We start from the raw sequence: 27,570 nt of genomic DNA, 5'->3' as shown, positions 1-27,570 counted from the left end.
GAATAATGAGAATTTCTTTGTACAGTAAGTATTTATTTCATGTCAGATATTCTTTCAGTTTTTGTGGAATTCTGAGTTGAAATTCTGATAGTTGGGCTCCCAGTATTGGTAGTTCACAATGCTCATGCTACCTATGCAAGCTCACATCATTCTTAAAAGCAAATAATCATAGTATTTAGATTATTTATGAAAGCCTTTGTATCTAACACACAGTATGGCAAATACTAGAGTAATTGTCAGTTAGTTATGAGCTCATCAAAGACGATAATATGAGAAAGAAGCACTTATGTGTGTTTCTTTTCTTAAAACTCTTTAATACTGGAGCATGTTCAAATAGAATGGATTTTCTTGTGTCTTAAACTGGTGCAAATAAGAGGAGAATCAAACCCTCAGTGTAATCTGTGGTCTAATAAAAGCTATTGCACCTGATGTTGTAAATGTTGTCTGTCTTAAACCATCACAGCTCCAACAGTTACCCCTGGTGATAGGTCACCATTAGGTTTGGTGGAAATAAGTATAAATGCAAGTGTGGAACAAAAGTAAATAGTTTTCTGCACAATTTATGAACACTGAAGATATAATCAAATTCTGTTAAAAATAAAACAATCTTTTTGATTTTTTTTTAAAGACAGTAAAAAGCGAAAACACAGTAGAAGAGACAAAATACAAAAAGAAAATACATTTTACCTTCATTCCTGGCTCTTGGTCTGTTGCAGGAGTTACCAACAGCCTTGCTTCCAATTTGTACATAAAATTGAACTAGTCTGTTAAAAAAAAAATCAACATGGTTGAGATGTATAATTATGTTCTGATAGCAAAAGATCAGTCAGGAACTGTCGTTTTTAAACTAATGTGTCATTTTCAGTTAGATCATTATTCCGGGCTTATTGATCACATAATGTTACCCATGAAATCAAGCATTATAAACAGAGGAGGACCCAAGACAGAAGAAAGTGATGTGTCTATAAATGTATTGTGGGTCTGAGCAGTAGTATTTAGCAGTTCCTTCTTTCACACAAAGATGCAAAATCTCCAAAATAGGCAAATCTCTGTATATCAGACCCTACTTTGACTTCTTGTAACTGGAAATTGGTTTTAAGATTTAAAATGCAACAGTATAACTTTAATATGATTATTACATCCTCCCTAAACCACTAATCAGTTTTGGTTCTTAAATTCTTGATGTAAACAATATTTAGTTAAAGCATTCATGGGAGATGTTGTGAAACAGACTCTTTGATTTTGTATTTATGAATTTTTACTTCATTAAATATCCTCTCATTCTCATGTCATGAGGCTAGGGAAAAAAAGGTTTCTTATCTCCTTTTCTTGCAACCCTCCCTGTAGTCAGTGCTTTTATCACTTCCCTACCATCTCTTATTCCATTCTACTGTAAACCATGGCAACCTTTTCATCTGTCTCTCTGCATGAAAGTTTTTCCATGTCCTCGATTTTTCCCATAACAATTTTCTACAATCCTTCCAAAGTTACAAGATCCCTTTGAGACAGCATTGCTGATTTAATTTACAGAACTTTGGATTAGCCTGGAACATCCCTATTTAACTATATTTGAATTCATCACGATCCCATTCTTGCACTCCAAAATATTGTTAATTTTTGTCCCCTCCAGTCTCCAGGAATGCACTGGTATCCTTGCTGAACTGATATATTTAATTGTGACTCTGTGGTGCCAGGGTAGTTTACATTTCCTCTTAGGTGCGCCTTATTGTGCTATATAATAGCAATTAATTTCAATTAATGTCCTGTGGCTCACTCATCAAATTTCATTGCATGTCTCCAACATTCATCTGAGCCTTATCTGGTCATGACTAATGTAAAGAGCATTGAGAGAACTGAGAATGCCATTGTCCCTTTGTCTTCCCCCTTCTACATAGTTTGCCTGCATTGCACACCCAAAACAGCTCCTGGACAGAGCAGGGAGCCTGGACTCATCCTCTTGCATGCTGAAAGTTGATGATGTCATTCTCCTCTTTGTTTCCCTGCCAGGTTTTTTTTTGCTTACAATGATTCCTGCTTGTTGTGTTCAGACTATTGGAGTACTCACTGATGTGATATTTTTGGGAAGTAACTGCTTGTCCCTTGTGCTGGGCCTGTCCTTGTGGACACGGAGGAAGGTGGGGTTATTGCCAAACAGTGGTTTTGGGAGGAATAAAGAGGAGAAATCTAAAGGAGGCCAGGCTTCATTAATTCTACTGCTTGTATAATTTCTTTATTTAAAATAGTAATTTTGAGGTAAAGTTTTGTCTCTGTGTAAAGAAACAAGGCTTGCTGTCACTCAAATAATTATCCACAAGGATAACTCTTCACTTGAGGGAATTTGGTCCTACTTTGTAGTGACATCAGATATAATGACATCAGAGAGAACTCCAGTTTCCCTCACACACTACTGCATACACAATATCATGATTCTCTTCTCTTTCTAAACCCAACTTAACTCCAGTTTTGTTATTAAAATCAGTATCTCCTATGTGATATACTTTGTCTATCCATAGGAACAACAACAAACCAGAATACATTCATCAGTCTCATTCATAATATAACCTCATAGACAGCTCAAGAACAGAGAGGCTTACAGTATATACTTGCCAAATGTAAAGATTGATAAAAAGCAAAACCAAAAAGTCCCCACTCCCTTTCTGCAGAAGGGTGAATCAGCCCATCTGATTAGTAAGTGTTTGACCCTGATCAGCTCTCTGGGATGGTTACACAGTCGTTAACCATGGAATCTGTGATGCGGACGAGAGCCAAGTCAGCTAACAAGCCAGATGTCACTGCTGGGAAAAAACATATATATATATATATTCCATGTTTTTTATCTAGCTGCTAGGTAGGCACTGTGTGCAAATGCTCTCACTGAACAGATAGTGAAGAGTGGCATAAGGGACAGGCCATCAAAGTGGGAGGCAGTAGCTCATCAGTAATCTAAATGCATCCATGTATCATATTGTCACAAGGACGGAAATACTGCTGGTGAAATTGTGACTTTGGCGCATCGGGACATGCAAAAGTGAAGGAATGGAGAGACTCCAGAGATTTCTGAAGTGTAGGGAAAAAATGGTCAGGATTAAATGAATTTTGACACTTACATCTGTCTCAGTGCTATAGGACATTCCTCTAATGTCTGTGAAAAAAAAATGTAGCTAATCATGTAACGAATAAGGATACAATAGGGCAAGAAAGCTAAGATTATGATAGCACTTGATGTATATGCTAAACACTGGATGCTTGTTTCTGATCTTTGGCTGTAGGGAGCAAGTGTTAGTTTTAAATACTCTCAATGTGACACCTGCATTTGGCAGTGCTCTGTTGGGCTGCTCCCCTGAGCAGCCCCACACACCTCAAGCTGGGAAATCTCTACCCCTTTGGAGCAGGGTGAACCAGGACCACTAAGCCACCCATGCACCTCAGTCCTCTGGGAAGAGGAGTGTTAAGGGGAAAAGAGTGTCTGTACTTCTTACAAAAAAAAAACCCAAAGTTTCTTTGTATTCCTTACATAAAATTTACACTTTCCATTCAAGAAGCCGTAACTGACACAAGAAGATAAGGAATGTGCATAGGTAGATCTGCAGGAATTCAGAATGAAAATAAAACTTTAATGTCTTTCAATATTTTTCAATTTTTTGCTCTTCCATGCCTGATTAAATGAAATAAGATCATAAAAGGTCTGGGAAAACACTATTAACCTGAAAAATAAGCAGCTTAAAAATCTACTGAAGGAATTTCCGCCTTTCTATTCACAATCCTCAATCCACATATCTAGTGATATGTCTTTCAAGGCATATTTTCCCGCTGTTTACTCAGTCATCAACCCTCCCCAACCAAAAAATCCAAGCACAAATAAGATAACTCTGCAGAGGCTAAAATGACCCCTAATAAGATAACTGAATTCTATGCAAGGCATTATTGAATGTAAAAAGTAACACCCAAATGGGAGAAAGTGCCCTCTAATCTCCTCTTTCAAATTATGTTAATTTTAGCTCCAAAAAAATTTCTAGGCAGAGGAATCATTTTATTTTAGGGTATGGGTCTTTCAGTCAACTCCTCACATTCTCACAAACAGTCCACTGTTGCTTCTAGGAGAAGAGACCCAGTTAGTGGTCTTAAACTGAATGTCTATGTTTTACATGAACAACCCAGTTGCTATGAAAGAAATACATACTTCCAGAAGACAAAGCACTGGCCTTTGCTAGGTCCCATTTAAAATTAGTTCCATTGCCCTTTTGAAGCTGATAGTCTCTCTTCTGAATATAAAAGCAGCCTGAGATAATTGCTGTAAACTAAGAAGTCCATGTATGTTCTGGTCAAGTGACATGAGGTAGATACTGTCCTTGAAACAAAAAACCCCAAATCAGTGCTAGTCCCATCTATGTTTGAGATGACCAGTGTGTATGTTCTGTCTAGGAAACAACCCAGGAACGTTGCTGGAAGCCTGAATTATTCTAGGAGCTAAACTACCCACTGTGCTGCTTATTAAAAAAAATGCAATGCTGTTTTATTTTGTCAAAATGATCAGTCACAGTAGGAGAGCAGCTCACGTGGTAACCACACGCTCAGAAGAGAGACCTTAGTTGCTTTTACCAGGTGTCCCTCTGGCCTTTTACATTTTTGGGGCAGTTTTAAGACACATAGCTTAGGTCAAGAAGGAGTGTTGCTCAGTATTTTAAAACCTCTTCTAGCTTTTAAAATGGTTTGAACTCTATAAAAATGGAAAGCTATAAATATTAATATCTGGCATTAAAAGTGGTTTGAAAGTAATCTTAAAGCTAAAGAAAACTTTTTATAAAAAGATTTCTCTAGTAAAGAAGGAATAACTCAGAAATGCTGTTCAAATGTAGACTTCTTGATAATATGGTTACTTTCAATGTTATGCTTTGCAGAATTAATAACATGAGATTTAAAGTAGTGAAACAGAAGTGCTCAGATCTTCCCAGAGCTCCAGCACAAACATGTACTTGTCCAAAGTATATTTGTCAAGCAATTAATTAATTTAATTATTAAGTAATTTACATAGTTCTATAAATAATTCATATATTTGTCAGAAGCACAAAGGGCAGAGGAAAGGCAACTGGTGCCATCCTGTCAGTGCTTGGGAGCAGCCAAGGGTGTCCCCAAACCCACAGCACCTATACTGCCCTAAGGATCACCACTTGCCTGTGCTGGAGAGCAGAAAGCATTAATTTGTGGCCAGTCTCTTGACAGATCCCATAAATTAAATAATGCAGTAAATCATGACATTACTTACCCTTGGAGCAGTAGTTGTGAAGAAAAATATCTTTTATTAAGCTAACTAATTGTAGAGTGGGACAGGCTTCAGGTGCATGATCCCTCGTGAGACTCAACAAAACAGTAGAAAGCACCAGGCTAAATAATGGTTAGAATTAACAGCCCTTTGTTTATCCTAATTACATTAATCAATTAGACAACTTGAGTTAAAAAGGATAATTGCTACCAGCAGAGCAGGATTCAGTGGCAGCAGGGAGAGAGGTGAGGGCTTGTCAGCCCTTTGGCTACACAGAAGCAATTCATATTCTGTTTTTTTATAGTTCTGACAAGTGGACTAATTCCCAACATCTGGCAAATAAACCCCAGCTCATTGCTATGCCATTGCCATGCCTGTGATTCAATGCAGCTAGGGGGATGGGAGTTTTCCTCTCCAGCTGTGGGCAGAGTGTTAGCTTTTGTGCAGTCTCAAGACCGTATCTTCTGCCTGTCCATCTGGGATACAATGCAAACCGTCTTCTCAGAAGGACAAAGAGTTCATATTTTTTCATGCTGCCATTACGCTGTTTCTAATCTAAGCATTCTCTCTCAAAAGGAAATAACACACCAAAAATGAACAAAAAGTAATTTCTCTGCCTTTAAATCTTCTTGTACAGGTTGCAATTATCAGAAAAACATTTCCCACCTTCTCACATCTACGTGTGTAATAGTGGAGAGGAGACAACATGCACACACAGAAATATGGTGAGGAGCAGCACTGAGGACTGACCTGATATTTGTGGTATCCAGGGGAACAGTCCTCGCCTCCCTTTTGCCAGGTCCATTGAAGTACAGAGATTTTCCATCACTGAGCACACCACAGCCTGCACCAACCTGACCTCCTGTTATCTTGTACCAGAGAGGGCTTAGCTTCCTCTCAAACCTGTCGAACATCTCACTGTGATTAGGCACATTAGACACACAGGTTCCATGTGATGCTTGGAGGAAAAAAATAAATATGGGAGATGCTTTGGTGAAACTGTGCTGAACAGAGTAAAGGTCAGATACAGGACATTGGCAGACAGTTCTGTTGCACCATTCTGTGATTCACATATGAGAAAGTACCAGGCTTTCCTAAGAAAATACTCTGATGACAGGACTGTACCTTTTAAATCCCCTTTACAAATTTTCATAGGCAGAATAAGCCCTCTTTCTCTAAACTCTTAAGATGGCTTATTTCACTTGGTGAAAAACAGCCGTGCCTTATGTTGATAAGGAACTTTATATAAACAAAAAAATATTATCCTTTTATTTCATTTTGAACAAATTGAACAAAAGATGTTAGCTTATTGCTTTGTTGGTACAGAGGGTTGAAAAGAGTGCATCGTGCAACTGGTTGTGTCAATCACTGGGTTTTTTTCATTGCATTTGGGGTTTTTTTTGGTATTTCAGCACAAAAGCCCCTGAAACCACAAGTGAGCAGAATTTTCCACAGAAGGGCCTGTCAGAACATATGTTGCCTCCTGGTCCCATGCCATCTGATGGCCATGGGATTGAAAAACAACAGCAATTCTTTTGAAGATGATCCAAAAGCTTTTAAGCAGACTTTTTAGTTTATAATATTTTGTTTTGTTTTCACTTTTATGGCCAGTCCCTTCCTATTCATACAGATGGTGATGTTCAGAGATGATGGTTGCCAGAAACATCACCAGTGTCTGCTGCCTTCAACTACTCTGTTTTTTATTTAACAAAAGGAAAAGACTCTTGCTGGCAGCCCATGAAACTTATGTCTTCATATATTTTTCCAGAATATCGGAGAGGATAAACAAGATGCTAGATTTCCAGCTTTAACTAAGTCAATGCTAACTGTAACCCCACCTAAAAAGGGTTATCTTACCTGTGTAGCCCAGGTCACAGAAGCAGACCCCTGAGACACAGTCCCCATGACCGTTGCAGTAGTTGGGGCAAGGCTCAGAAATGTAAACGCCGTCCAAGCCGAAGGGAAGCACACTCTTGTGGGAGCTGCTCTCCTGGATCCAGCGGAATCGGGTCTTACTGCAGAGAAACAACAGCAAAGGGCACGCTATTACTATTCCCAGCTTCAGCATCTCCTTGTCCTTGTTCAGGATTAAAAGCACCTATTCCTCAATTAGACATTTGCAAATAAGATGCAAATGGATGCCTGGAAAATATTTCTGACATCCTACTTTTTGTGCAGCTTCATTTAAGGATATTTTTTCCAGATTTTTTGGAACTATTTCTCTGTATCCACTGTATCTACCAATGTGCTGCAATGAACAGATACATGAGTTTAGAGTGAATGATTAGATGTGACTTGGAAGATGCCTTTCACTACTCAGTTGGACCTGAACTGCTAATTACATATTAAAATTCCAGAACTCTATTTCTTACAGTACTTAGTAATGGTCTTAATAATGACAGTGATGCAGAGTTGATGATGGAATTGCATAAGTTTGAATAAAAAACCTTCAAGTAATTTGGATACAAGTAAAATAATTAATTTTCTAAAAATGGCAAATAATGCCATTTATATTTACAATAAAGAAAATAATGTGTCTTACAGGACATGTGGATAGAAATACTAAGTTTTAATTCTTGGAAGACAACAAGAAATTCCTAGAAAACAGGTATCTAATCCTTACCTTTTGTAACAAAATGCTCCAGGAACATCAGTGAGCCTATACTAAGTTACTCCAGCTGAGCCACTGCACAGGAAATTCATTGGAGAAAATGATATATTGGCTATTAATTTTTGTTCTTTAACTTTTAGCTGAATCATTTTATAATCCAATGGATTAACTAAGACCCTCCTTGCCTCTCTGACCAAAATATAATAAATCTATTGCTGTTTTCTGCCCTGCATTGGGATTTGAAAGGTAGGTGACCATTGTGCTAGTGCTCTGTACCAACTTATGAAATGGATAACCCACGAACCATGATTTCTAAAGTGACCCACAACAAATTGAGTTTTTAACACACCAAGACTCCCATCTTGCTCACAATGCTTATATTTAACGTATTAGCATGAGCTTCTTATTCCTGAACATAATGCCAAACAGATTGCTGCTATTGATTCTGCACTGCTTGTTTTGGGTAAATCAAATCAGCTGGTGTCAGATCTGTGCAATTTGGCACCTGCTTTTATTGGCTAATTACTGAAGAAAAGACAAACTTGTTATGGTACATGCTGCTATTTCAACTCCTTGCGGCAAAGGCACCGGCTCCCCTGCTACACAATATGCCACATACTCAAAATATGTGCTGGGGCTTGAGATTAAGAAGCCCATGGCAGGAGAATGGGGCTGAGACCCAGGGCAGCACTAGAGCAGCTGCCTGGCAGGGGAGAGGCTGGAGGCAGAGAGGCCATAGCTTGTGGCTGGCAGGGGCTGGCTCCTGGCTGTGCTAGCAGCACTTGGTTCGGGCAGCAAATTGGACCAGGGTGGTTTACTGATGGGGTAAGATAGTGAGCAAGGGGAGCAACAAGTTTCACCCAAATCCAAATAAAATTGAGATAAGCCTATTGATTTCAAGGCTTATTTGCCTCTTGCACCATCTGATGGTTTCTCATCCCTATTGACCTGATGCTAAGGTCATGCTTAAGGTCACTCTGGCTGTCCCAGCCTCCTTCAGTGATGCAGCACATTATGCAGCAGCTCAAATATGCTCTAGATTTTATTTGCCCAGTGGTGAATGTGCAATTAATTCTATTCAAATGGCTTATTTGGTTCAAGTGACTTATCACTCTCTCGCAGGCGTTTCTGATCTGACTGATCATGTACAGACAGAGAGAGCCATGATTATGAGGTTGATGTCAACTTAAAATGTTCTGGATTACTTGTTACTTTATAATTTAACTCTATAGATCATTTTGACACCTTTAAAATGGAAAACCTCTCCTTGTTCTGAAGAACACAGTGTATTTTTATCAGATATGCTGATTTTTAACTGATTTTATTCACAATTTGCAACCTTTTCCTAGTGCAGCATTAAGGAAGAGGCAGCTAACTCATGGGTACCACTGGCACCACGGGTTTAAAATATACCTGGCTGCAAGTGACCTGGGGATAACAATAGTAATTCTTGTCCAGTCCTCAAAGTCTCCTGTGTGATACACAGTTGGCTCGCTCAGCTCCCGGGAGCTTCCCTCGCATCCTTTCGTGCCTGGAGATGCAGGATAGCAGCCCTCCTTCACCAGCGACCAGAAAAGCCCAGCATTATGTGAGTACTGGAGCAGAACAGGAGCAGAGCTGCTGTACTGGTTGGTGCAACCAATGTTGAGCTGCAAAAAAGCAGAACACCATATACATGCTGAAGAAACGTTTGCTATTATTGACATTTATTGGCAGCAAAATGCCTTTGACTTTTTGGATAGAGAGGCTTAAAGCTCTGAATGCTTGATTTGAACTCTACTGGCAAACAGTGACTGATGCCTGGACTCTGTTTCCTACACATAAATGACATTTCTCAGTAAAAATCCCCACTGTCCCTTCATTAAGGTTGCTGGGTTAAGCACACTTAAATGTGCAAAGAGCTTTTCAAAGGTGCATTGCAGGCCACAAACAGCACATTGTTTGCAGGAGGAAAGGGAAGAACTGGATCCTCTGAGCCCCATCCCATCTGTAGTCCACCAAAAGTGCTTGGAGGACCAGCTAGGTATACCCTGTCCTGGGCTGCAAGCCCTGATCACAGCTTAGTCATTGGCCTTGCAAGAATGATGTCTGGGAGTTGAACAGAGCAAAACTGCATGAATTAGAAAAAGGCTTATTAAAATGGGAAATGAGAATGTAACCAAGACTAAATTCAACTACTGATATCAAGTTTTCAATTTCATTTTTTAAGCTATCAGAAAAATATTAGCTTTCATTATTTTATTGCAGAAATTCTGCTTGAGTTGTAGAATGCAAAATGTAAAACAAAATAACTCATGTAAAAGGGAATAATTTTGACAAATTACTGTCTTTGAGTTTATCAATGCAAAATTAATCCAGACAGCTATTTAAAATGGAAATCTCACAAACTCAGAAAAGCATTTAACCATATGTCTAAAATTAAAGCATGCAACTAGGACTACCACAATTTATGCACAAGCCAGTTTAAAAGCTTTCCAAGAAAGAGGAGTATAAATTCAGCTCTTAAATAATAGACATTATAAAGAAGAACTCCTTGTTCTCTGATAATGTGGTTTATGTTTTATATATTTATATAACATTGCCAAGTGTTTCAGGGATGAAAGGTGTGTGAAATATTTTTAAGGATTGCTTTTTTAGACTAAAAAATTTTTGAAATGTTGCTCATCAAATCTACAGAATGGAGACTTGGTCACTGAAGTAGAGGAAAGTGGTGAAGAGGCAAATAGCACTTTTTCCAGGCTAAATAGTGTTTTTATATTGACATATTTTTGGAGTTTAGACAGTTTAAAGTATAAAATTAGTACTGCAATCCCTCATTTTGTATAGCATTTCATCAGCATAACTTTTAGATGAAATGAGATTATTTTACAAATCCCATTATTTCTAACTAACTTTCCTATTTATAGAACTGTGGGAATTATATTTGAAAAGCTGCCTGTAAACATCTGATCTCTTTAATAATTCCACTTGTAAATTATTCAGTGTCTGTATCCACCAATTATGTAAGGACCATGTATTTGTGGCGAGCTCATTAAAATTGCATTGCAACCAACCTCCAGAATTCACCAATGGGATTTCATTATAAACTCAATAAAATTTTGATTAGGGTTCAGAAACAAGAGCTTGTCAAAGCAAATACACTTTCTTTGCAGCCCATATTCTGGTGTATTGTCAGACCACTGAAATTTCTGTAAGTCCTTTAAAGAAGAGAATGCTAATTGGAGCCTATATTCATTGACACAATAAAAGTAAAGTATATGAAAAATCCACACTGGAGTACAGAGCAGCTTGTAAATCCTTAAATAGTTTAAAATACAAAAAAAGTACACAAATCACATTGGAGCTTTTGTAGTCACAGAGCCCCAGATGGGATAAATCCTTTTTTCCCTTGACAGTGCAGTAGCATTTCCTAGTACTGACAAATAAAATGACAGTTACTTCAACCCACTTCTGAAACGTGTTAAGAACAACAAGCTTTAAAACTTCTCCAGAGGGATAAAAAAGCTCTCCTGCACTCAGGTTTTGGCTGTGCTTTTAGAAAGTAGCATGATATTTTATGCTGTTTGAATTTGAGGTGCCTTCCAACCCTTAAGATTCTGTCATTCTGTGTGTGAATTCGTACTTGTGCTCTTCGCAACTTTTTACACAGTGGCATAAGTCATCATCCTGTTTCGAACTGTGGCCCCAGTGACACCTTGCAAGTATTGACTAAGGGCAGTTTCACTGATGTTCTGCGAGGATCTGTGTTTAGGGAATACCTTGAACTGCAGGACGTATCCAGGCTTCAGAGTTAAATCTCGAGTCACTGCAAACCGATCTCCGTCCGATTTGCCAAAGAGCATGGCAGATGGGGTGGCAGAGCAGAAAGTTTCATTTTTGGTCATCCCTTCGTTGGCCAACATTAACCATACACTCATTTGGTTCATAGGATAATCAAATGCTGGCTTTTCATAAAAGTTCTGTTAGAAATGAGAATGAAAGCAACAAGTACTATCACCTTGCAGTGTAACTTGAAAATGATTCTCCCAATGATCAACTCTCAAATTTTGCAATTTCTATTTGCTGGCATTTTCAGAAAATTGTAATTCTCAAAATTTCTCTCCTGAATTTTTGAGGACATAAATTATTACATTCTCTGTCACAGAGATTAGGAGCCTGATGGTTTTGTGATGACTGAGGTTGTTGCCTCACAGACAGACACAGCTGCAAACACTACAGCTGTTTCTTTAAATACGCTCAAGATCCTCAAAGAAAAATATATTCGAAAGAAAAGTCTACTAAGGGAAAGGATGGTTCCTGTTTGTGAGAATACTCACAGCCTGTTCTTGCTCGTTACCTGTGGTAAAGTGGGATTAACGACAGGAATGATGTGCTTCTGCTTCTCTGACAAAATGATGATGTCATCGATGGCCCACTGATCATACCCTTCCCCTGAAAACACGGGCTGCCACCAGCGAAACCTTGTGCAAGGTGTCTTTGCTGCACCTGGCAGCTCCAGATAAACAAACCTGAAGGACAGAAATTCAGTAGGACTTTAGGGAACACAGTTTGTAGAGAAATTGGAGAAATACCACTGAACAGGGAACAGAGGTAGGAAAGCTAGTATCTATCTTACATGTATAGATCCTCAGAAATCTTCTACATATCTGGATATCTATTTATATACTGCATATCAGGAAGCCTTCTTTGTCCCTCTTGTCTGTGGAGAATGTAATTTCTTTAAGATAATGGCTATTTTTTAACTCTCTATTACTATATTGCCTGGTACAATAAGGAACTGATTTGAACTCTTCAGCTTTGAATTTAACTGTTCAGCAGATCCATGTTCAGCAAGTCTTAATGTTCTGGTTCCAGCAAATGATAGTGAAATACCCTGGCAAAATTAATTTCTCATTCTTGTCTGCTGGTTGGTCCTATTTGTAGACAAAAGCATCCTTCCATTACAATGCAATAGATTGTGTAGCAGAGTTTTTTGCTTTGGATAAAAATATTTCAGCCTATAGGGATCTTCATAAAAGAACTTTAGGTCTTCTCAGGTAGATTGCTCTATGTTCAATACTTTACAAAAATGATGTTAAATAAAAGTAAAAGTTTCAAACCTAGCCATACTTATGTTAAAAAGTACAATAATCAGTTACTTCTTCGGTCCTATTTGAGACACTTTACATACATGCATTTATATATGCATTCCTTTTAATGTTCTTTATACCACATTATTTTATACTACAGACTCTGCTTCACTTGCTGGTTAGGCAGAGAGAGGTGGAGGAATTGTTCAGGGCTACAAGGCTCTGTTTTTGTCCAGAGGATTCCTAGATTTATGCACTGGAAAATAAGACCTGGAACACATTTGAAGCAGCAGAAAAATACATATGCATAGTTATATTCAGTAAGGACCATTACTCTTGGCTATTCAGAGGGGCAAATGTTTTGTCTAAAAATAAGGTATTGGATAGTCCGGTGACGAAGATTTCAATATGTAGCTTCTGTGTTGGATGTGTCCTGTAATTTTGCAAAGTAGAGGCTAAACCACCTGTCTAGTGAATGAAGGGAAGGCAGCAGATTTAGTTTTGCTGGATCTTAGTAAGGTTTCTCATAGTGTTCCTCACAGCATCCTTATGGACCATTTGTCCAGCTGTGGAATGAGCAGGTTCATGGTGTACTGGGTGAAGAATTGGCTGAAGGATGGAACTCAAAGAGTTGTAGTGAATGGGGCTATATCTGCCTGGTGACTGGTGTTTCTCAGGACATAATTCTTGGACCAATTCTGTTCAATGTATTTACATTTACATCTGAATGTGGGAACTGAGTGCACCATCAGTGTTCTCCTCCATTCCTCTCATAGCAAGGAGGAATATTGAACGAATAAGGAAAATCCACCTGACCAAAGGTACATCAGAGGCTGGTGCCACCAACACAACTTTGGGTTTTTTGATCGTGGTGAAATTTTCTAGAGACATTCAAAACCCACCTGGATGAGTTCCTGTGTGACCTGCTCTAGGTGGTCCTGCTCTGGCAGGGGGGTTGGACTAGATGATCTTTCAAGGTCCCTTCCAATCCTTAAGATTCTGTGATTAGCAAGTTTGCTGATGATACCAAACTCTTGAGGGCTTTGCAGAAGGATTTAAACAGAATGGAGCCTATGACTAATGGGATGAATTTAACACTTGAAATGCTGGATTCTGCATCTAGGATGGAGCAACACTGTGCACAAATATAAATTGGGAGAGGAGTGGCTGGAGAGTAGCTCTGAAGAAAGAGATCTGGAAGGATGCTCGACAACAGGCTCAATATGTCAGCAGCGTGCCCTGGCAGCTGAGAGGACAAGCCACATCCTGGAGTGCATCAGACACGGCAGAACCAGCTAGTCAAAAGAGGGAACTATACTGCTGTGTTAAGCATTGTTGTGGCCTCACCTTGAGTACTGTATGCAGTTCTGGGCCCCACAATTTAGGAAGGATGAGAAGGTTCTTGAATGCATCCAGAGGAGGGAAAAAAGCTGGTGATAGGGCTGGGAGGAATGCCCTGTGAGGAATGGCTAATGTCTCTGGGTTTGTCTGGTTTGGAGAAAAGGAGGCTGAGAGGCAACCTCATTGCTTTCTACAGCTTCCTGAGCAGGGGATATGGAGAGGGAGGTGCTGAACTCTTCTCCCTGGTATGTAGTGAAAGAACATATGGGAATGGTTCAAAGCTATGCCAGAGGAGTTTTAGACTGGACATTAGGAAGCTTTTCTTTACAGAGAGGGTCATCCAACACTAGAACAAACTTCCTAGGGTTGTGACCAATGCCAAGCCTATCTGTGTTTAAAAGCCATTTGAACAAGGCCCTTAACAATATGCTTTAATTTTTGGTCAGCCCTGAATTGGTCAGGCAGTTAGACTAGATGTTCACTGTAGGTCCCTTCCAACTGAAATAGTTCTATTCTATTCTATTCTATTCTATTCTATTCTATTCCCAAATTCAAAGCTTTTCTACTTTCCAGTGCCTAGATTACCTTTAAAATAACAGTTTCCTGAGTTATGGAAGTTCTTCTGTAAATTGTTCATTGTGATGCAAAATGACAAGATAAAACTATTTGCATACTGAAAGACAAGCTACAGGTAACAGAAATCAAGTTAATACCTATGCAGACAAATGCAATTTAAACTTTCACTGACAAACTATCTTACAGAAAATTTGAAATGCTAAACATGATTTCTTCTCCTCCTTAAATATTTCTTTAAAGGAGTTTAATGTCTGTGACATTAATACATATTCATTAGATCTGAAATCAGAGTCAGAGGAAATGGCAAATTTCTACACTTTTTTTGGGCACGTTCTATATGTCCTTGCTAATATTTTGCAGATATTAGCATTTTAGTCATATTTCACATGGGAGTTGAGTGATTGCAAACTTTATATTTTACTTCGTTTTTTTAAGGCCCATTTTCATTAGATTTTTCCTTCCTAGTGACAGGAGTTTATTGTGTCAGCCTGGAAAAGTTTCTATATAACAATGGCTTTTAAGTATTATAACTTGAAATTATTCCTGTTTGCATTGATAAATAGGGTTTTTTTTTAAAGCACTGAAGCAGTATGGATTTAATTCAGAACAAAATTTTACCTGGGTTTGCTGAAATCAGAGAAATACATTTCTGCTAGTAGCTGCCAGTTGATACCACCATTATTGCTGTACTGCAGCAGCACACCTTCTTCTCTGCTGTCTGGTTTATTGCATGAAGAACTCTCTCCTCCTATCTGGATGTAAAACTGGACAAAATCCACCCAGGTGGTGTCCAAATCCCAGCTTACCAGCTGTCTTTTTCCAGCCTACAATACAAAGAACAGGGGGCAATAATAATATTTGACATCTGCACTAAGAATAGACATATTTGAAGTCCAACATGGATGAATATTGCACAGAAAATTACACAATGTGAAGGACATCAAATTTTGTTTCAAATGCGACATTGTTTGGTCTTTCGTTTGTTTTTGGCCACTACTGATGTCTTAATCACCCTGGATTTCAATACACAATGTGACTCCACAACATAATTTTCACACAACTATTTCATCTGATTCCTTCAAAGTCCTAAGTACTTTCAGAAGACAGTGCAGACAATGTGTATATGAACGAACTAGGGCCAAAGTTTTAAGTATTCAGCTTCTAAATGATAAAGCACAAAGTACTGAAAGGATATTTCTGTAATCTCCTTTCCCCAGTCACATCTTGCACTATACAGTTACCCGATCATATGAAATAACAGCCCCTGTCACAAACATCTGTTGCTTGAAATCTGTGGATTTGGTTTCATCTTTACCTAAACATAGCTGACAGAAATGTAGCCTCATCAAATGTAGTAAACATCTTTGCTAAGATTTTTTGAGTTCTAGCAGGAAACAACTCTTGGATATCTACATTGTGGTCAACATAGTGCATGTTGACATGTTGGCAAAGGAAGAAAGAGCATACTCAGGTTGGAAAAAAAAAAGCTTTAAGGTTTAAGAGCCTTTTGTTGCAACTGGAGTTATCCTCTTCCCCTTGTGCCCTGGTGCCTGAGGCTGAGCTTGTGGACTTGTACATCGACAAGCCTACAAGACGCTGATAGATGATATGAAGCTGCTCGTGCTGAGGCATGTCAGAGGGTGAGAGCAGTGTCCCCACAGAGATGACCCAGGTGCCCTGTACCAGGCTCAGCCCATCACAGCATCATGCCACCACAAGGTTTTATAAGCAGGCCAAAGCCAAATATGTTCAGCTGGAAGGATGCTGGGATTGTGTTTCTGCATTCATGAAAAGTAGTTGCAACCTGGCGATGTCCCCCAAAGTGGAACAAGTGATGTGATCTAGCTAGACATAAGTAACAAGATTTATGATCTGTGTTTTTTAATAAGAGGATAGATAAATTGAAATTCTGTTCCACTCATCACTTCTCTCCTATTTCTACCCAGTTCAGGGTAAACTCAGCACAGATAAGTGTCTGGTTGCTTCCTTTCTCAGAACACTTTGCTTTGCTGATGTTATATCCTGAGTCCACAGCTCCTTTGTAGACTCAACCAAATAGGCCAGGCCAAGCCACACTGCCAGACTGATTTCTGGAAGCCGAATGCTTGTGCTTTTGAAACTTGGTTAGCTTCCACCATCGATGACAACTAAAACCTGTGAAGAATCCTTAAAAAATGTCATTTAGTATACAGTCATATTGATTTGGTCTTGAATTATGTTTGCTGTTTTGGTTGATTCGGTGGTCCATCCTCAGACTTCCTGGATGGTGCAGTGAGATGGGCTCAGTCTTTGGCACAGCCCCGAGCTTTGTGGTGCAGGCCCACAGGGCTAATACTGGCCAAGACAACACTGATAGTCTCTTGGTAGTATGCTTTCACAGCTTCATTTGGAGACCCACAGGAATTTGAAATTATCATCAAATCAAATCAAATCAAACTAGTAATGGATAATAAATATGCAGACACCCTTGCTGCCCCATGGGCAGGTGTATCCTGGCTGGCTGAGGGTACCCAATGTACTGTCCTGCTATGGAGATACGGAAAACCCAACTATTCCAGATGGGTTTTCCATATCTACACTCCACAGCAGCTCTGCCTGCCAAAGAGTTAACCACAGAACCAGGTTAATTAGGAAAGGGCTCCAGTGACATGAAACCTCAGAGGAATTGCAGGAGCTAATTGAAAGAGCTCTGTATTGTGAACACACCTACAATTGGTTAAAATGAGATGTAAAACAAAGCTAGAGGGTAGGCAGAACAAAGCCAATATTAATTCTGCCAGCAGTAATTGATTATAGTAGTAAACATTAGACAGTCAAATAAAAAGTGGCTATTCAAGCAAAGGAAAAGAAGTGGGACCTGTGAATATGAGCTCCCAAAACAATACAGAAATGTTGGGCAACCGTAAAAATATGGTTTTTTATTGTCTACCAGCATGGCCACTAGATGCTTTGAAAAAGATCTAAACAGAAATTAAATAAACCACCTTCTCTTGATGGGACACAGACTGCTACTACAGAAATGAATGATAACCTAACCCTTAGACATCAATAGAAAGAAGCCAAGAATTTCTAAATGAGATTTTCACTCCTCCTTAGCAGAAATCAGAAGAAAGATCATAGTAGGTTAATTCTAATTTAGCAAACTACTTTTGAGAAACTTGGCAAAAGGAACTGAGGCAGAAGGAATAACATCTAACAGAGAAGACAATTATACCAAAAAATCCAATTATCACAATTAGCTGGTTATACTGATCGGTCTATTATGAAGTCTTCAGTGCAAAGCTGCATTTCCAGGGGAGCTGGGTGTGAGACTATGTAGGAGTGATGAAAATTATTTGATGGGTTAGATTTTTGTAATGAGGTAAACAACACACAATTACACAGCATTGCATATTAGGTTATTCTTCTGGGACTAATCTGGCTCTCATGACAGCAGTGGCAGTTTGATCAAACCTTTAAAAGAGAAGCACCTAGCTGCATTTACACTCTTCCTTTCAATTAAGAACAGAACAAAACCCAGTACTAGACCTGAGGAGCAACAATAATAAAAAAAAAATCTGTGATTACAAACCCTAATCTTGCATCTGGCCATAAAGATGACTTCTAATTTTAGTTATAATTGCTGTTAATTAGCAGAATTCCCTACATCTTTTTCCTACTCTATTATTTTTGTCTACACTAGGATCCTCATACAGCCTAACCACTTTTAAAGGGTCTAGAAGGGTTGTTTTTTCACTAGTTTTGTTCCTGTAGCCTCAAATTAAGCTGCTTGTCCCCTGGAAAGCCAATCTTTCTCCACCTCTTGCCCAGAACAGTCCAGAACAAACATATGAGAGCTGCTGGATGCTGAGAAAGAACTGAGTCTTAAAAGCGAACAAGCACAATTAAGACAGTATGAATGCATACACTTCCCAGTACACTGGTAATTTACTTCCTTCCATTACAGCTGGTATTTCTTGAATACATAGTGCACATGTCTTTCTCCATCTCTTTTGATTGCTTTATTCTTTACCTGCGTAGCACAGCTGTGCTGTTTAATGCACATCTCATTCTGCATGCAGCTTTCTGCCACCTTCCTTTTCTTTGCCATACAACCACATCATGCTCCATTCAAACCTGCAGTACGTGCCTTTCTCAGTCTCCCATCCCTCCTTAGTACCTTGTTGAAGTAGAGCGAGGAGCCAGATGAGATTACCCCACAGCCTTCTTCAGGCTTGACAATCTCTCCTCCAATAATTTCCTGCCACTCTGTCTTCAGACCATCTGGGTTTTCAAAATCAGACATGACAGTTGAAGGAAGGGGATTTTCAGGCTGACATTCAGTACCCTGGAACCCTGAATCACATCTGGAAGGAAGAGCAAAACAAACTTTTAAAGACTTCATTTAACACTGACAACTACTTAATGCAGTGCACTGACCTTTAAAATTTAGATATGAAATAACAAATCTTTCTGGGATTGAAATCTGGATCTTGGAAACAAGCTTCAATAACTAAATAATGGAAAAAGCTTTATCATCTAAAAAAAGGACAACCCTGTGGTGTTCAGAATGTTTGAAGCTGGTAGGCAGTAGTCTGTGTCCTTGGTATTGTACCTGGTATTACAGCAGTTGCCAAGCAGCACTGAGCTCGTCCCTGGTGTCCTTGTGCAAAGGGCTGGAGTGACCATCAGGACACGAGCAGAACAACCCTATGCCTTTGAACGCTCTTCCAATGCCTGGATTTGACAAGAGTATGGGCTCTTGGACAGAGAGTTGTGGACTGACTGGCTAGTAATGTCACTTGAATAGTTTAACACCCCTCATTCTGTTTTCATTTTTTACTGTTTTATTTAAAAATAAGAACAACAACAAAAGGTATGCAGAATAGCAAGATACCTGAAAAATCAGGAGATCATTGTTAAAAGGAAGTGCCTTATACCTGCAAACACCATGGTCACACCAGCCGTGTCCACTGCACATATTGGGACATTGCTGTCCGATGTAGATGTTGTCTAAGGCCCATTCGTCTTGGGCTGTGTAGTAGCACTGACTCCAGCGGAAACGTGTGGCACTGGACCTTAAAATCAATAACACTGCTTTATTTTGTGATTCTTTACAGAACTGTAGCAAAAAAAGATAAAACACAACTATAAAAAATAAAGTAAGTTGGTATCACAATCCCAGCCCAGCCTGCAAACAGCATCATAACCAAACACGGATCTTTGTAAATGATCTTTCTAGATGAAGCCATTTGCTGCACAGGGCTGTATAATGGACTTTCCAGTCATTAATGACTTTTCTGAGGAAGGCTGCAGAGGTGTTACAGGGACATTGTGCATTATTTTTAGAAAAACCTAGCAATGAATGTTTTGGCTTTTTATTGAGTGCTGTTCTGTGAGAGTCACAGGCTGCAAAACTTGAAAGGTGGATCTAATACATGACTTGGAGTTTTATATTTTTGGTCACAATTAGTAGGCTATAAGTCATGTAAAAGGCTCCTTCTGATATCTAGTATTTTTTAAATGTCTATTAAATTGAAGTCCTCGAGTGTAAATGTTTCTCTGCTTTGAGTATCAACTATTTGCATTCAACAGTAGTTGACAGTTTTGTGCTGGATATAGAAATTTTGTTTTGTCAGGAGGATTCTAAACTAGGTTTTGCTCACATATGACTGGTAATATTGAGATAACAAGTTTTTGATGAAGATTCTGTTTCATAGCATCTATTTTTTTTCCCACATTGCAAATAGTTTGCTCTTGGCCAACTACTTAAAATCTGGACCACTCAAAGTTTGTTGTGGGGTTCTCAACCACATTGGATTAGATTGCTGGCCTATATATAACTAAGCTTTGAATAAAATTACTGAAGCAGAAAACCTTGCTGTAGTTTCCCCTTTTTAATTAAATAGTTCCTTTTCAACAGCTCTGTTTTTCTTTATTATAGTGGAGTAAGGTAACATTATCTATTAAAATGTGCATGGTTTTGGACCTCTAGGAGATTATCTAATGTAACACTAACATTTTCCATGCTAAATGTCTCCTGCTAGCCACCATCCTTAAAAACAGGGCTGAACAAGAAACTGAATCACAAGGAGAGTAAATTTTTGTTGCTGTTGAGCCTTTCCAAGCTGCCCTGCCAACATGTGCACATTCAGCAGATTATAGGTGATGGCTAATGGTAGCTCCCAGCTGCTGAGTGCGGGGACTCTCCACTTCATGATCATGCCAAAATGAGATTAAGAAAAGTTTATTGCATGTGAAGGGAAACAAAGATGGGAAATCATTCATCACGACAGAGCAAAAGGGGTTGTGCCAGCTGCATAATGGGTCTGGGAAAAAAAGAGAAGTGATGGGGGCAATGTGGGCACTGGGGCTGGGTTGCAGAGATATGGAGGGTATGGATTCAGAAAGCAAGTCTGATCGCAGAGAACAAAAAAAACCAGATTTTAAATTGGGACAGGCCTGTATCTGGCCAAGATCTGACTGGGCAGGCTGAGGATGAGAAGCTGGAAGTCCTGATGAGAAGCAAGAGGTTCTTTCCTAGCTTGTTCCTGAGCCACATGGCTATGTTATGATGGCACAGGATTTAATGCTGCTTCTCTAATGTAAGATAAAAAGCAGTTTCCCTCACTCCCCAAAATGTATGTAGAATAAGATCTATTGAATATTGTAAAGGTGATTGAGCCACCAGCTCACATGTGGAAAAACAGAGAGGAAGCTTGTGCAGCTAAAATGGACAGTATGATAGAGTAGTTATCCATCCAGTCACATACTAGAGCATGCAAAGATTACTTTAGGACATGTTTGGAGAAATTTTTTAAATACCAGTTTTTAACTTCTTAAAAAAAATCAAGTGAATGTGCCTAAGGGTTTGACTTTTAATTGAAATGACCCTTGTTGTCTGTTTTGAGTATCTGCCTGATATTGCAAATACTGTAAGTGTTTCTACAGCATGCAGAGCTAATCTGTGGGGGCAGATCTGCCAATTAAATACTCCCTCAGGATATAATGTATTGATGGGTTACATTACAAGAGCTATGAATTATCCATTAAAAGTGCACAATGTCAGTAATGTGCACACAAAGGACTTCCTAAGCTTGCATAGGCGCAATGGACAGTCAATACTCACTGTGATTATTTACTGTTTATTTTTGGAGTGCTCTGAAGCCAGCACATCACCTCGGTGATAGTATATATGTTCATTACAGAGCATCAACGACACTGCAGAGAGCCCTGACAGAGGCTCTGTGCTCTGGATAGCATTGCAGCCAGGCTCCTCCAGTTTTTATTAGTGAAGGTGTGTGGGTAGAGGTGAGGTGTGTGACTCTGCAGCCCAGGAGTATTTACAGCAAACTGGGTGGGGGGGACAGGGGTGTTTACAACTGATATAGGGGCAACTCTGCCATCCCATAGAAGTCTTGTTGTGCCCAGCAAGTACTGGTGTCCCCGAACACAGTTCCCAGTGCTGCTTTGTGTGATGTCGATAGCATTTCTTCAGTCACTCACTGTCTGCTGCTGGTCCCTGCAGGGTGGCTGTGTGTGGTGTCAAGGTTACTTTTGGGCCATGAGACTCATACCTGCCCTACACAGTGGGGAGAACCTCCACCATGGGTAATAACAAGATACACCTCTGCCCAAGGAGCTCCACATCTGAACCCCACTGAGCAGAGCCCACAGTGGTGCTGCACCTGGAGCTGGGCCTGTACCACAGGGTGCTGGGGTTCAGGTGGGTTTCACCCAAGCAAAATCCCCTTCCTGCTGCAAAGGACTGCCAGGCACAGAGCACAGAGCCACACGCTACTGGGGAGGCTCCGTCTTCCTCCGCAGGTCTCAGATGTTGGTTGCACATCAGGCTAAGGGTGAGAAGTTCCCCCAGATGAATGCAGGGAGGTCAGGAAATTTGTTTCCATCACTTAAGGGGAAGAGAGGAAGGGAGGAGTCACGTTCCTGCCTGGAGATGAACAAACAGCTGAAAACGAGGTGTGTGCATCAGCTTGCACCTGGGGATGGTCCCTGGGGAGCAATGTGCTGAAAGAAGGGTTTACTTCTAGCTGCAGCTGAAGAGAACACTCCCCTGGGGACAGCTTTACCACTGTGGGAATCTGAGCTGCAGCAGAGTGAGGGGCTGCCCTCACCTTCCCACCCAGCTGGGTGGTCATGGGGGGCCCACAGGAAGCGAGGCCACCATCACACAGCTGTGGGTAGCAAAAGCTGTCATGAATTTGGATCTCTCTTCAGGCAGGGGATATTGCATGCTAGGCTGAACTTGCAATTGCAAAAGCAACACTGCTGAAAAGCAGTCTTGCTCACTGTTCTTGCTTGAAAACTTTCCAAGGCTGCTCGGCATCTCAAGGTAACAACAGCTTAAGAGGATTATGCTGTTAAAAATGGTAATCAACAATTTAAAAAATGCCATGTTAATCAAGAAAAGAGAATAAGGATCAGAGTGTCAGCTGCATTCTCAGTGATAAAGTACCATTTTCCTGGACAGTCACCTATTCAAATAGGAAGTGCAGTATTGAGGAGTTACGAAGGAATTTTATTACAAGCAAAACAAACCTTCCTAGTTCCTCACATTTCTTCCTTTTTTTCTTTCTTTTAAAATTTTGGATGCTACTGAAAGGCAATCTGGCTTTCTGGTGACATTTTATCTAAGTCAAGTTGATGTCAAATAAAAGTCACAGTTGTTGCGTGACATTTTGCATAAGCACAAGGAAATCTTGTCCCAGGTGTATTGCAAGTGAAACTGATGTTCTCTCTGTTACAAATTTTTTCAGGTACATGAGTTAAACTAAAATCATTGTCTTCTCTCCTGATATTAAAAACCCTAACGATATAATGCAAATTCGTAGCTGATAAAATTATATTTGCTACCTTCTGAGTTACCATAATTACATTTACCCAATTATCCTGAAGCTCTCATTCAGTCATTAGGTGTTGATTTGTTTATGAAGTCAGCAACTGACAGCTGCTTGTATCTCATTAAGGCCTGTTCATATGTAAATGTGTCCCATAAAACCAAAATTAATTTTTGTCAGTGCTAGAAATGTTCAGTTCAATACGATTTCAGTGAGCAGGTGCATACATTTCATTTCTCCAGGTTTCACTGTTGCAGCGGACTTCCTAACATCTTAAATCCCAGATCGGACAGGGGCCTTGTAAACTCATGTTTGCCAGATGCAGAACATCTACAGATGTGCAGAAATAGCAGCATGCCCAGAAAGTTTTACAAGAGAAATAGAGGCTGTTATGAACAATTTTCCAGCTGCGTGAACACAGTACCCCAGCCTGATGCTACCTGTGCACCCAAGGTGCAATCCCTCAGCAAAGACCTGTGCATAGAGTGATAAAAGCTTCATCAGGCTGAGCAGGAGTGTGAGGGCTACCAAGGCTACTGAGGGCCAGAGCGAGGTGAATGAAACCTCAAGCTTTGGTCCTGAGTCATTGTTTAAGCAGCTTGTTTCCTGAGCAGTAAGCACAGGCCAGGCTGTGTGTTTGGCAGCCCTAATCTTGTGGGGCTGAGCCAGAAGGAAGGTCCTCAGAGCCCCCTTCCCCTCACCTCAGTTTGGGAAGGCCTATCTCTCCCCCTCTACAATCTTCCTGACCGTGATTAATTTTTTGCCCATGGATGGCTGCTGCAGTGGAGTGCGGGTGGAGAAGGGAGAGGAGAGAGAGGGAGAGCGCCCTGAAAAAAAGCTGTAGGGAGCCTATTCACTACCAAGCTCCCTGGATGTTGCCTTCTCTGTGGCCAGGTTGGACCTCTGCAGAGGACCTCTGCACATCAAATTTTCACCAGTAGTCCCCAGGTTTGTGAAGGCAGAAACTTGCCCTCTGTTACTAAGTGGGTTTGTAAGCGTACTTGAAAAATGCAAAAATGATCCCCTCCAAGTGTCAGCCTAAGGGAGTGACTGAGCCCTCCGTCAGCTCCTTGCTGGTGGAAAGGAGGGAGGAAAGAAGTGGCTGAGATACATCTGGTGTGCTGAACTGCTTTTGGTGGAGAACATGCAGCCATTCTTCCTCTTCACCTCAATTACACCACAGCACAACACAGTCATACTGAAAATGTGTTATATGAAGAGTAAAGTAATATTCCATGGTAATTTGTATCTTAATTACAAACTAAACTCCACTAAACAGACGGGAATCCCTTCAGATGCAAGATAGAGTGTGAAATATTTATGATTTGTGTGCAGCATAAACCAAGAAGCAGGCTATTATTTCATCATAATTTCTCCCCACAGTATCCTAAATTAATATGGAATTATTTGCTTCTGTCACCACACACACTGAGGAAAATTATTATATCCTAAAGAAAAAAAGGCCCACAACATTGGTATTATCATCAGCTATACAGTGTATAATAATTCCTGTGAGCACAGTATATACCTTATAAATAAATTTTAAAGTAGCAACCTACTTTGGCATATAACCTGCAAAATTGTACACGGTTTTTAAACTCCCGAGCGCCTATGTGAAACACAGATTTTACAGCTGGTGGCACATAATGACATGTAAGATTTAGTACATTATGATCTAACTGCAAAACTTTCTTGTGTCATTTTATATTATCTGGCCTGATAATGCTTTAAGGATTCAATATTTACCCCTCATGTTTTACCTGGAAACAGGAAATTCTGAATATTGGCTGTGCAGTAAAAATAGCCAATACTGAAAGAAGGTACCATCGTGGGGTGGTTGATAGAAATAAGTTGTGTTGAGGCCATGGACAGTTCAGAGAAATGATGAAGGACGGGGAAATAAAATGATAATCTGAGCAAGCTCTGATTGCAATTGCTATGATGGATTCAGGTCAAATATAAGCAAAGTGTAACTCTAATTGGTATAAGTCAATTCTCAAATGAAAGAATCCCTGAAGATTATTCAGACTTAAGACAACTTCTTATTTGCATGTTACAATAAAGGTTTTAAAATAAAAAATGGAAGAAATGATTTAGTTAAATAAATAAAAATGTTAGGGCAGGCAAAACAAATTTGTCTACAATAAGATGAATAGGGTAGGGCTTTCTGATAATTTTTGTTGCTGTTTTTTCACATAAGAGTATGTTATTTTTGAAGGCAAGTTATAAAAAGAAACAAGAGGTAAAAAATTCCCAGAAATGATTCATTAGTTATTGTTTATACAAGTCTTTGGTCTGAAGATGTAAACAATAAGGAATGTGCAAAATAAAAATTAACAATCCAAATAAAGCTTTCCTCCAGTGAGGCATTTACAGACAAGCACCACTATTTTTGAAAAGGTCTGAACTTTATTAGAGTCACGATATGTATTAAAAACAATCCCACACAATAGTTTATGGTGACTTCACCAACATTTCACTCTTTAATTATGAAAGGAAGGCATTTTGTGTAAAGTACCTGCAACAGGGTCAGCCTTGGTACCATAGTACCCCACCCACCAACTTGAGTGTGACCTAAGGAGGACTTGATCTTTGCCATAGCATTTTAAAAATAGATGAATTATTTGCACATCCACCCCAACCCTCCCCCCAAAAAATTCAAAAGAAGAAAGAAATTCTCACCAAGTCTTCTGTGGTAAAAGGACAGTGATTCTCCTCCACTGAGTAAATTCACTGGAGTGGTAAATACTTGCTGCTGTAAACTCCTGACAGCTCGGCATACTGGGAAGACATTCCTTGAAGTAAAATATTTCAAAACCAGATTTAATGTTGAGGAAGAATTGTGAAGAGAAACAAGGGTTAAACATTCACAGAATGTGGAGCTTGCCTAGATCCCAGAAACAGAAAAATCCTGGCATGATGCAGAGAAATTTCTCAGAAAACTTACAGTAGTAAAATGAAGGTTAGGAGAAAGTGATATGACTCATTTAAAGAGTTTTCCATTAGTAACTAGTGTTTTGTTTTCCTCCATGAGGATATCTAGCTTCTATTTTTGCTATACTCACCTCAGCATTTAGTGCAATGAAATAAGTCTACAAGTCTACTATGGAAAAAGTCTGTGAAGCTGCCTTCCAGACCATTACACCAGTCATTTCAGAAACTTACTTGCGAGGCCTTGCCTGAGATGCTGACTCCCCCCCATTCCCTCCACTTGCAGTGGGGAGCAGCAGTAGAAACAGAGCCACATGAGAGCAGTTGGGTGCCTCCAGAGGCCCTTACCATGTCCTGTAGCTGTATTATTTTTGTCATCTACAGCAAGTTGTGAAAATTCTCCCTTCATGCTTCTATATTTCTTTTTGCCTTGCACTCAGATTCCTAGAAAGACCTGTTCCCAAAATTTTCTTTCTTCTTTTCAGCAAATCTGTCTGTTAACACATCTTTTTAATATTGAATATAAATGATGTCCATCATCCCAGGCTCTTACTGTTTCTAGACCTTCCCTTTCAGTGTTACTCCATTTTTCTGCAATATTCTACTAATTTAATATTTTTTAGCCAGAAGAGCACTCAAAACTTCTGGACTATGGTTTTGATGAGAATGCTTGAATGTTATTCCCAACCCACGTGTTTCTTTCCTAGCTACCTATTCAGAGGGTCCTTTCTGCTACTAGTGCCACAGCACAGCTCCTTCTGACCATCCCCACCTCTTTCAGAGCCTTTTGCTATTCACTGCTGTGCTCATCTCCATGTGGAGTATCAGGCAAGAGACCTTTGGGATAGACACCTGCCTATGCAAGTAGCCTACTTTGGCTGCTCTGAAACTACTAAGAAAGTGGTGATTCTTTATAGTAGTTAAAGCCATTAAGAATATTTATAT

General features: G+C 39.7%; 1 protein-coding gene across 1 annotated transcript in view; it reads right to left on the bottom strand.

The window, feature by feature from the left end:
- RELN (reelin) overlaps positions 1 to 27,570 on the bottom strand; it is a 296,993-nt gene that overhangs the window by 58,117 nt on the left and 211,306 nt on the right. Inside the window, exons 22-31 of the mRNA XM_062020283.1 lie at positions 26,377 to 26,489; positions 19,777 to 19,914; positions 19,017 to 19,203; positions 15,476 to 15,681; positions 12,208 to 12,379; positions 11,630 to 11,830; positions 9,285 to 9,520; positions 7,118 to 7,275; positions 6,011 to 6,218; positions 688 to 764 (exon numbers count right to left, since the gene is read on the bottom strand). Coding sequence (XP_061876267.1) covers positions 688 to 764; positions 6,011 to 6,218; positions 7,118 to 7,275; positions 9,285 to 9,520; positions 11,630 to 11,830; positions 12,208 to 12,379; positions 15,476 to 15,681; positions 19,017 to 19,203; positions 19,777 to 19,914; positions 26,377 to 26,489 — 1,696 coding nt within the window. The remainder of the gene's footprint in view (positions 1 to 687; positions 765 to 6,010; positions 6,219 to 7,117; positions 7,276 to 9,284; positions 9,521 to 11,629; positions 11,831 to 12,207; positions 12,380 to 15,475; positions 15,682 to 19,016; positions 19,204 to 19,776; positions 19,915 to 26,376; positions 26,490 to 27,570) is intronic.

Source organism: Colius striatus, chromosome 1 (assembly GCF_028858725.1).
Source record: "Colius striatus isolate bColStr4 chromosome 1, bColStr4.1.hap1, whole genome shotgun sequence".
In the NCBI taxonomy this organism is placed as follows: Eukaryota; Metazoa; Chordata; class Aves; order Coliiformes; family Coliidae; genus Colius; species Colius striatus.
The sequence above is the reverse complement of the archived record's forward strand: the minus strand, read 5'-3'. Positions and strand labels throughout refer to the sequence as shown.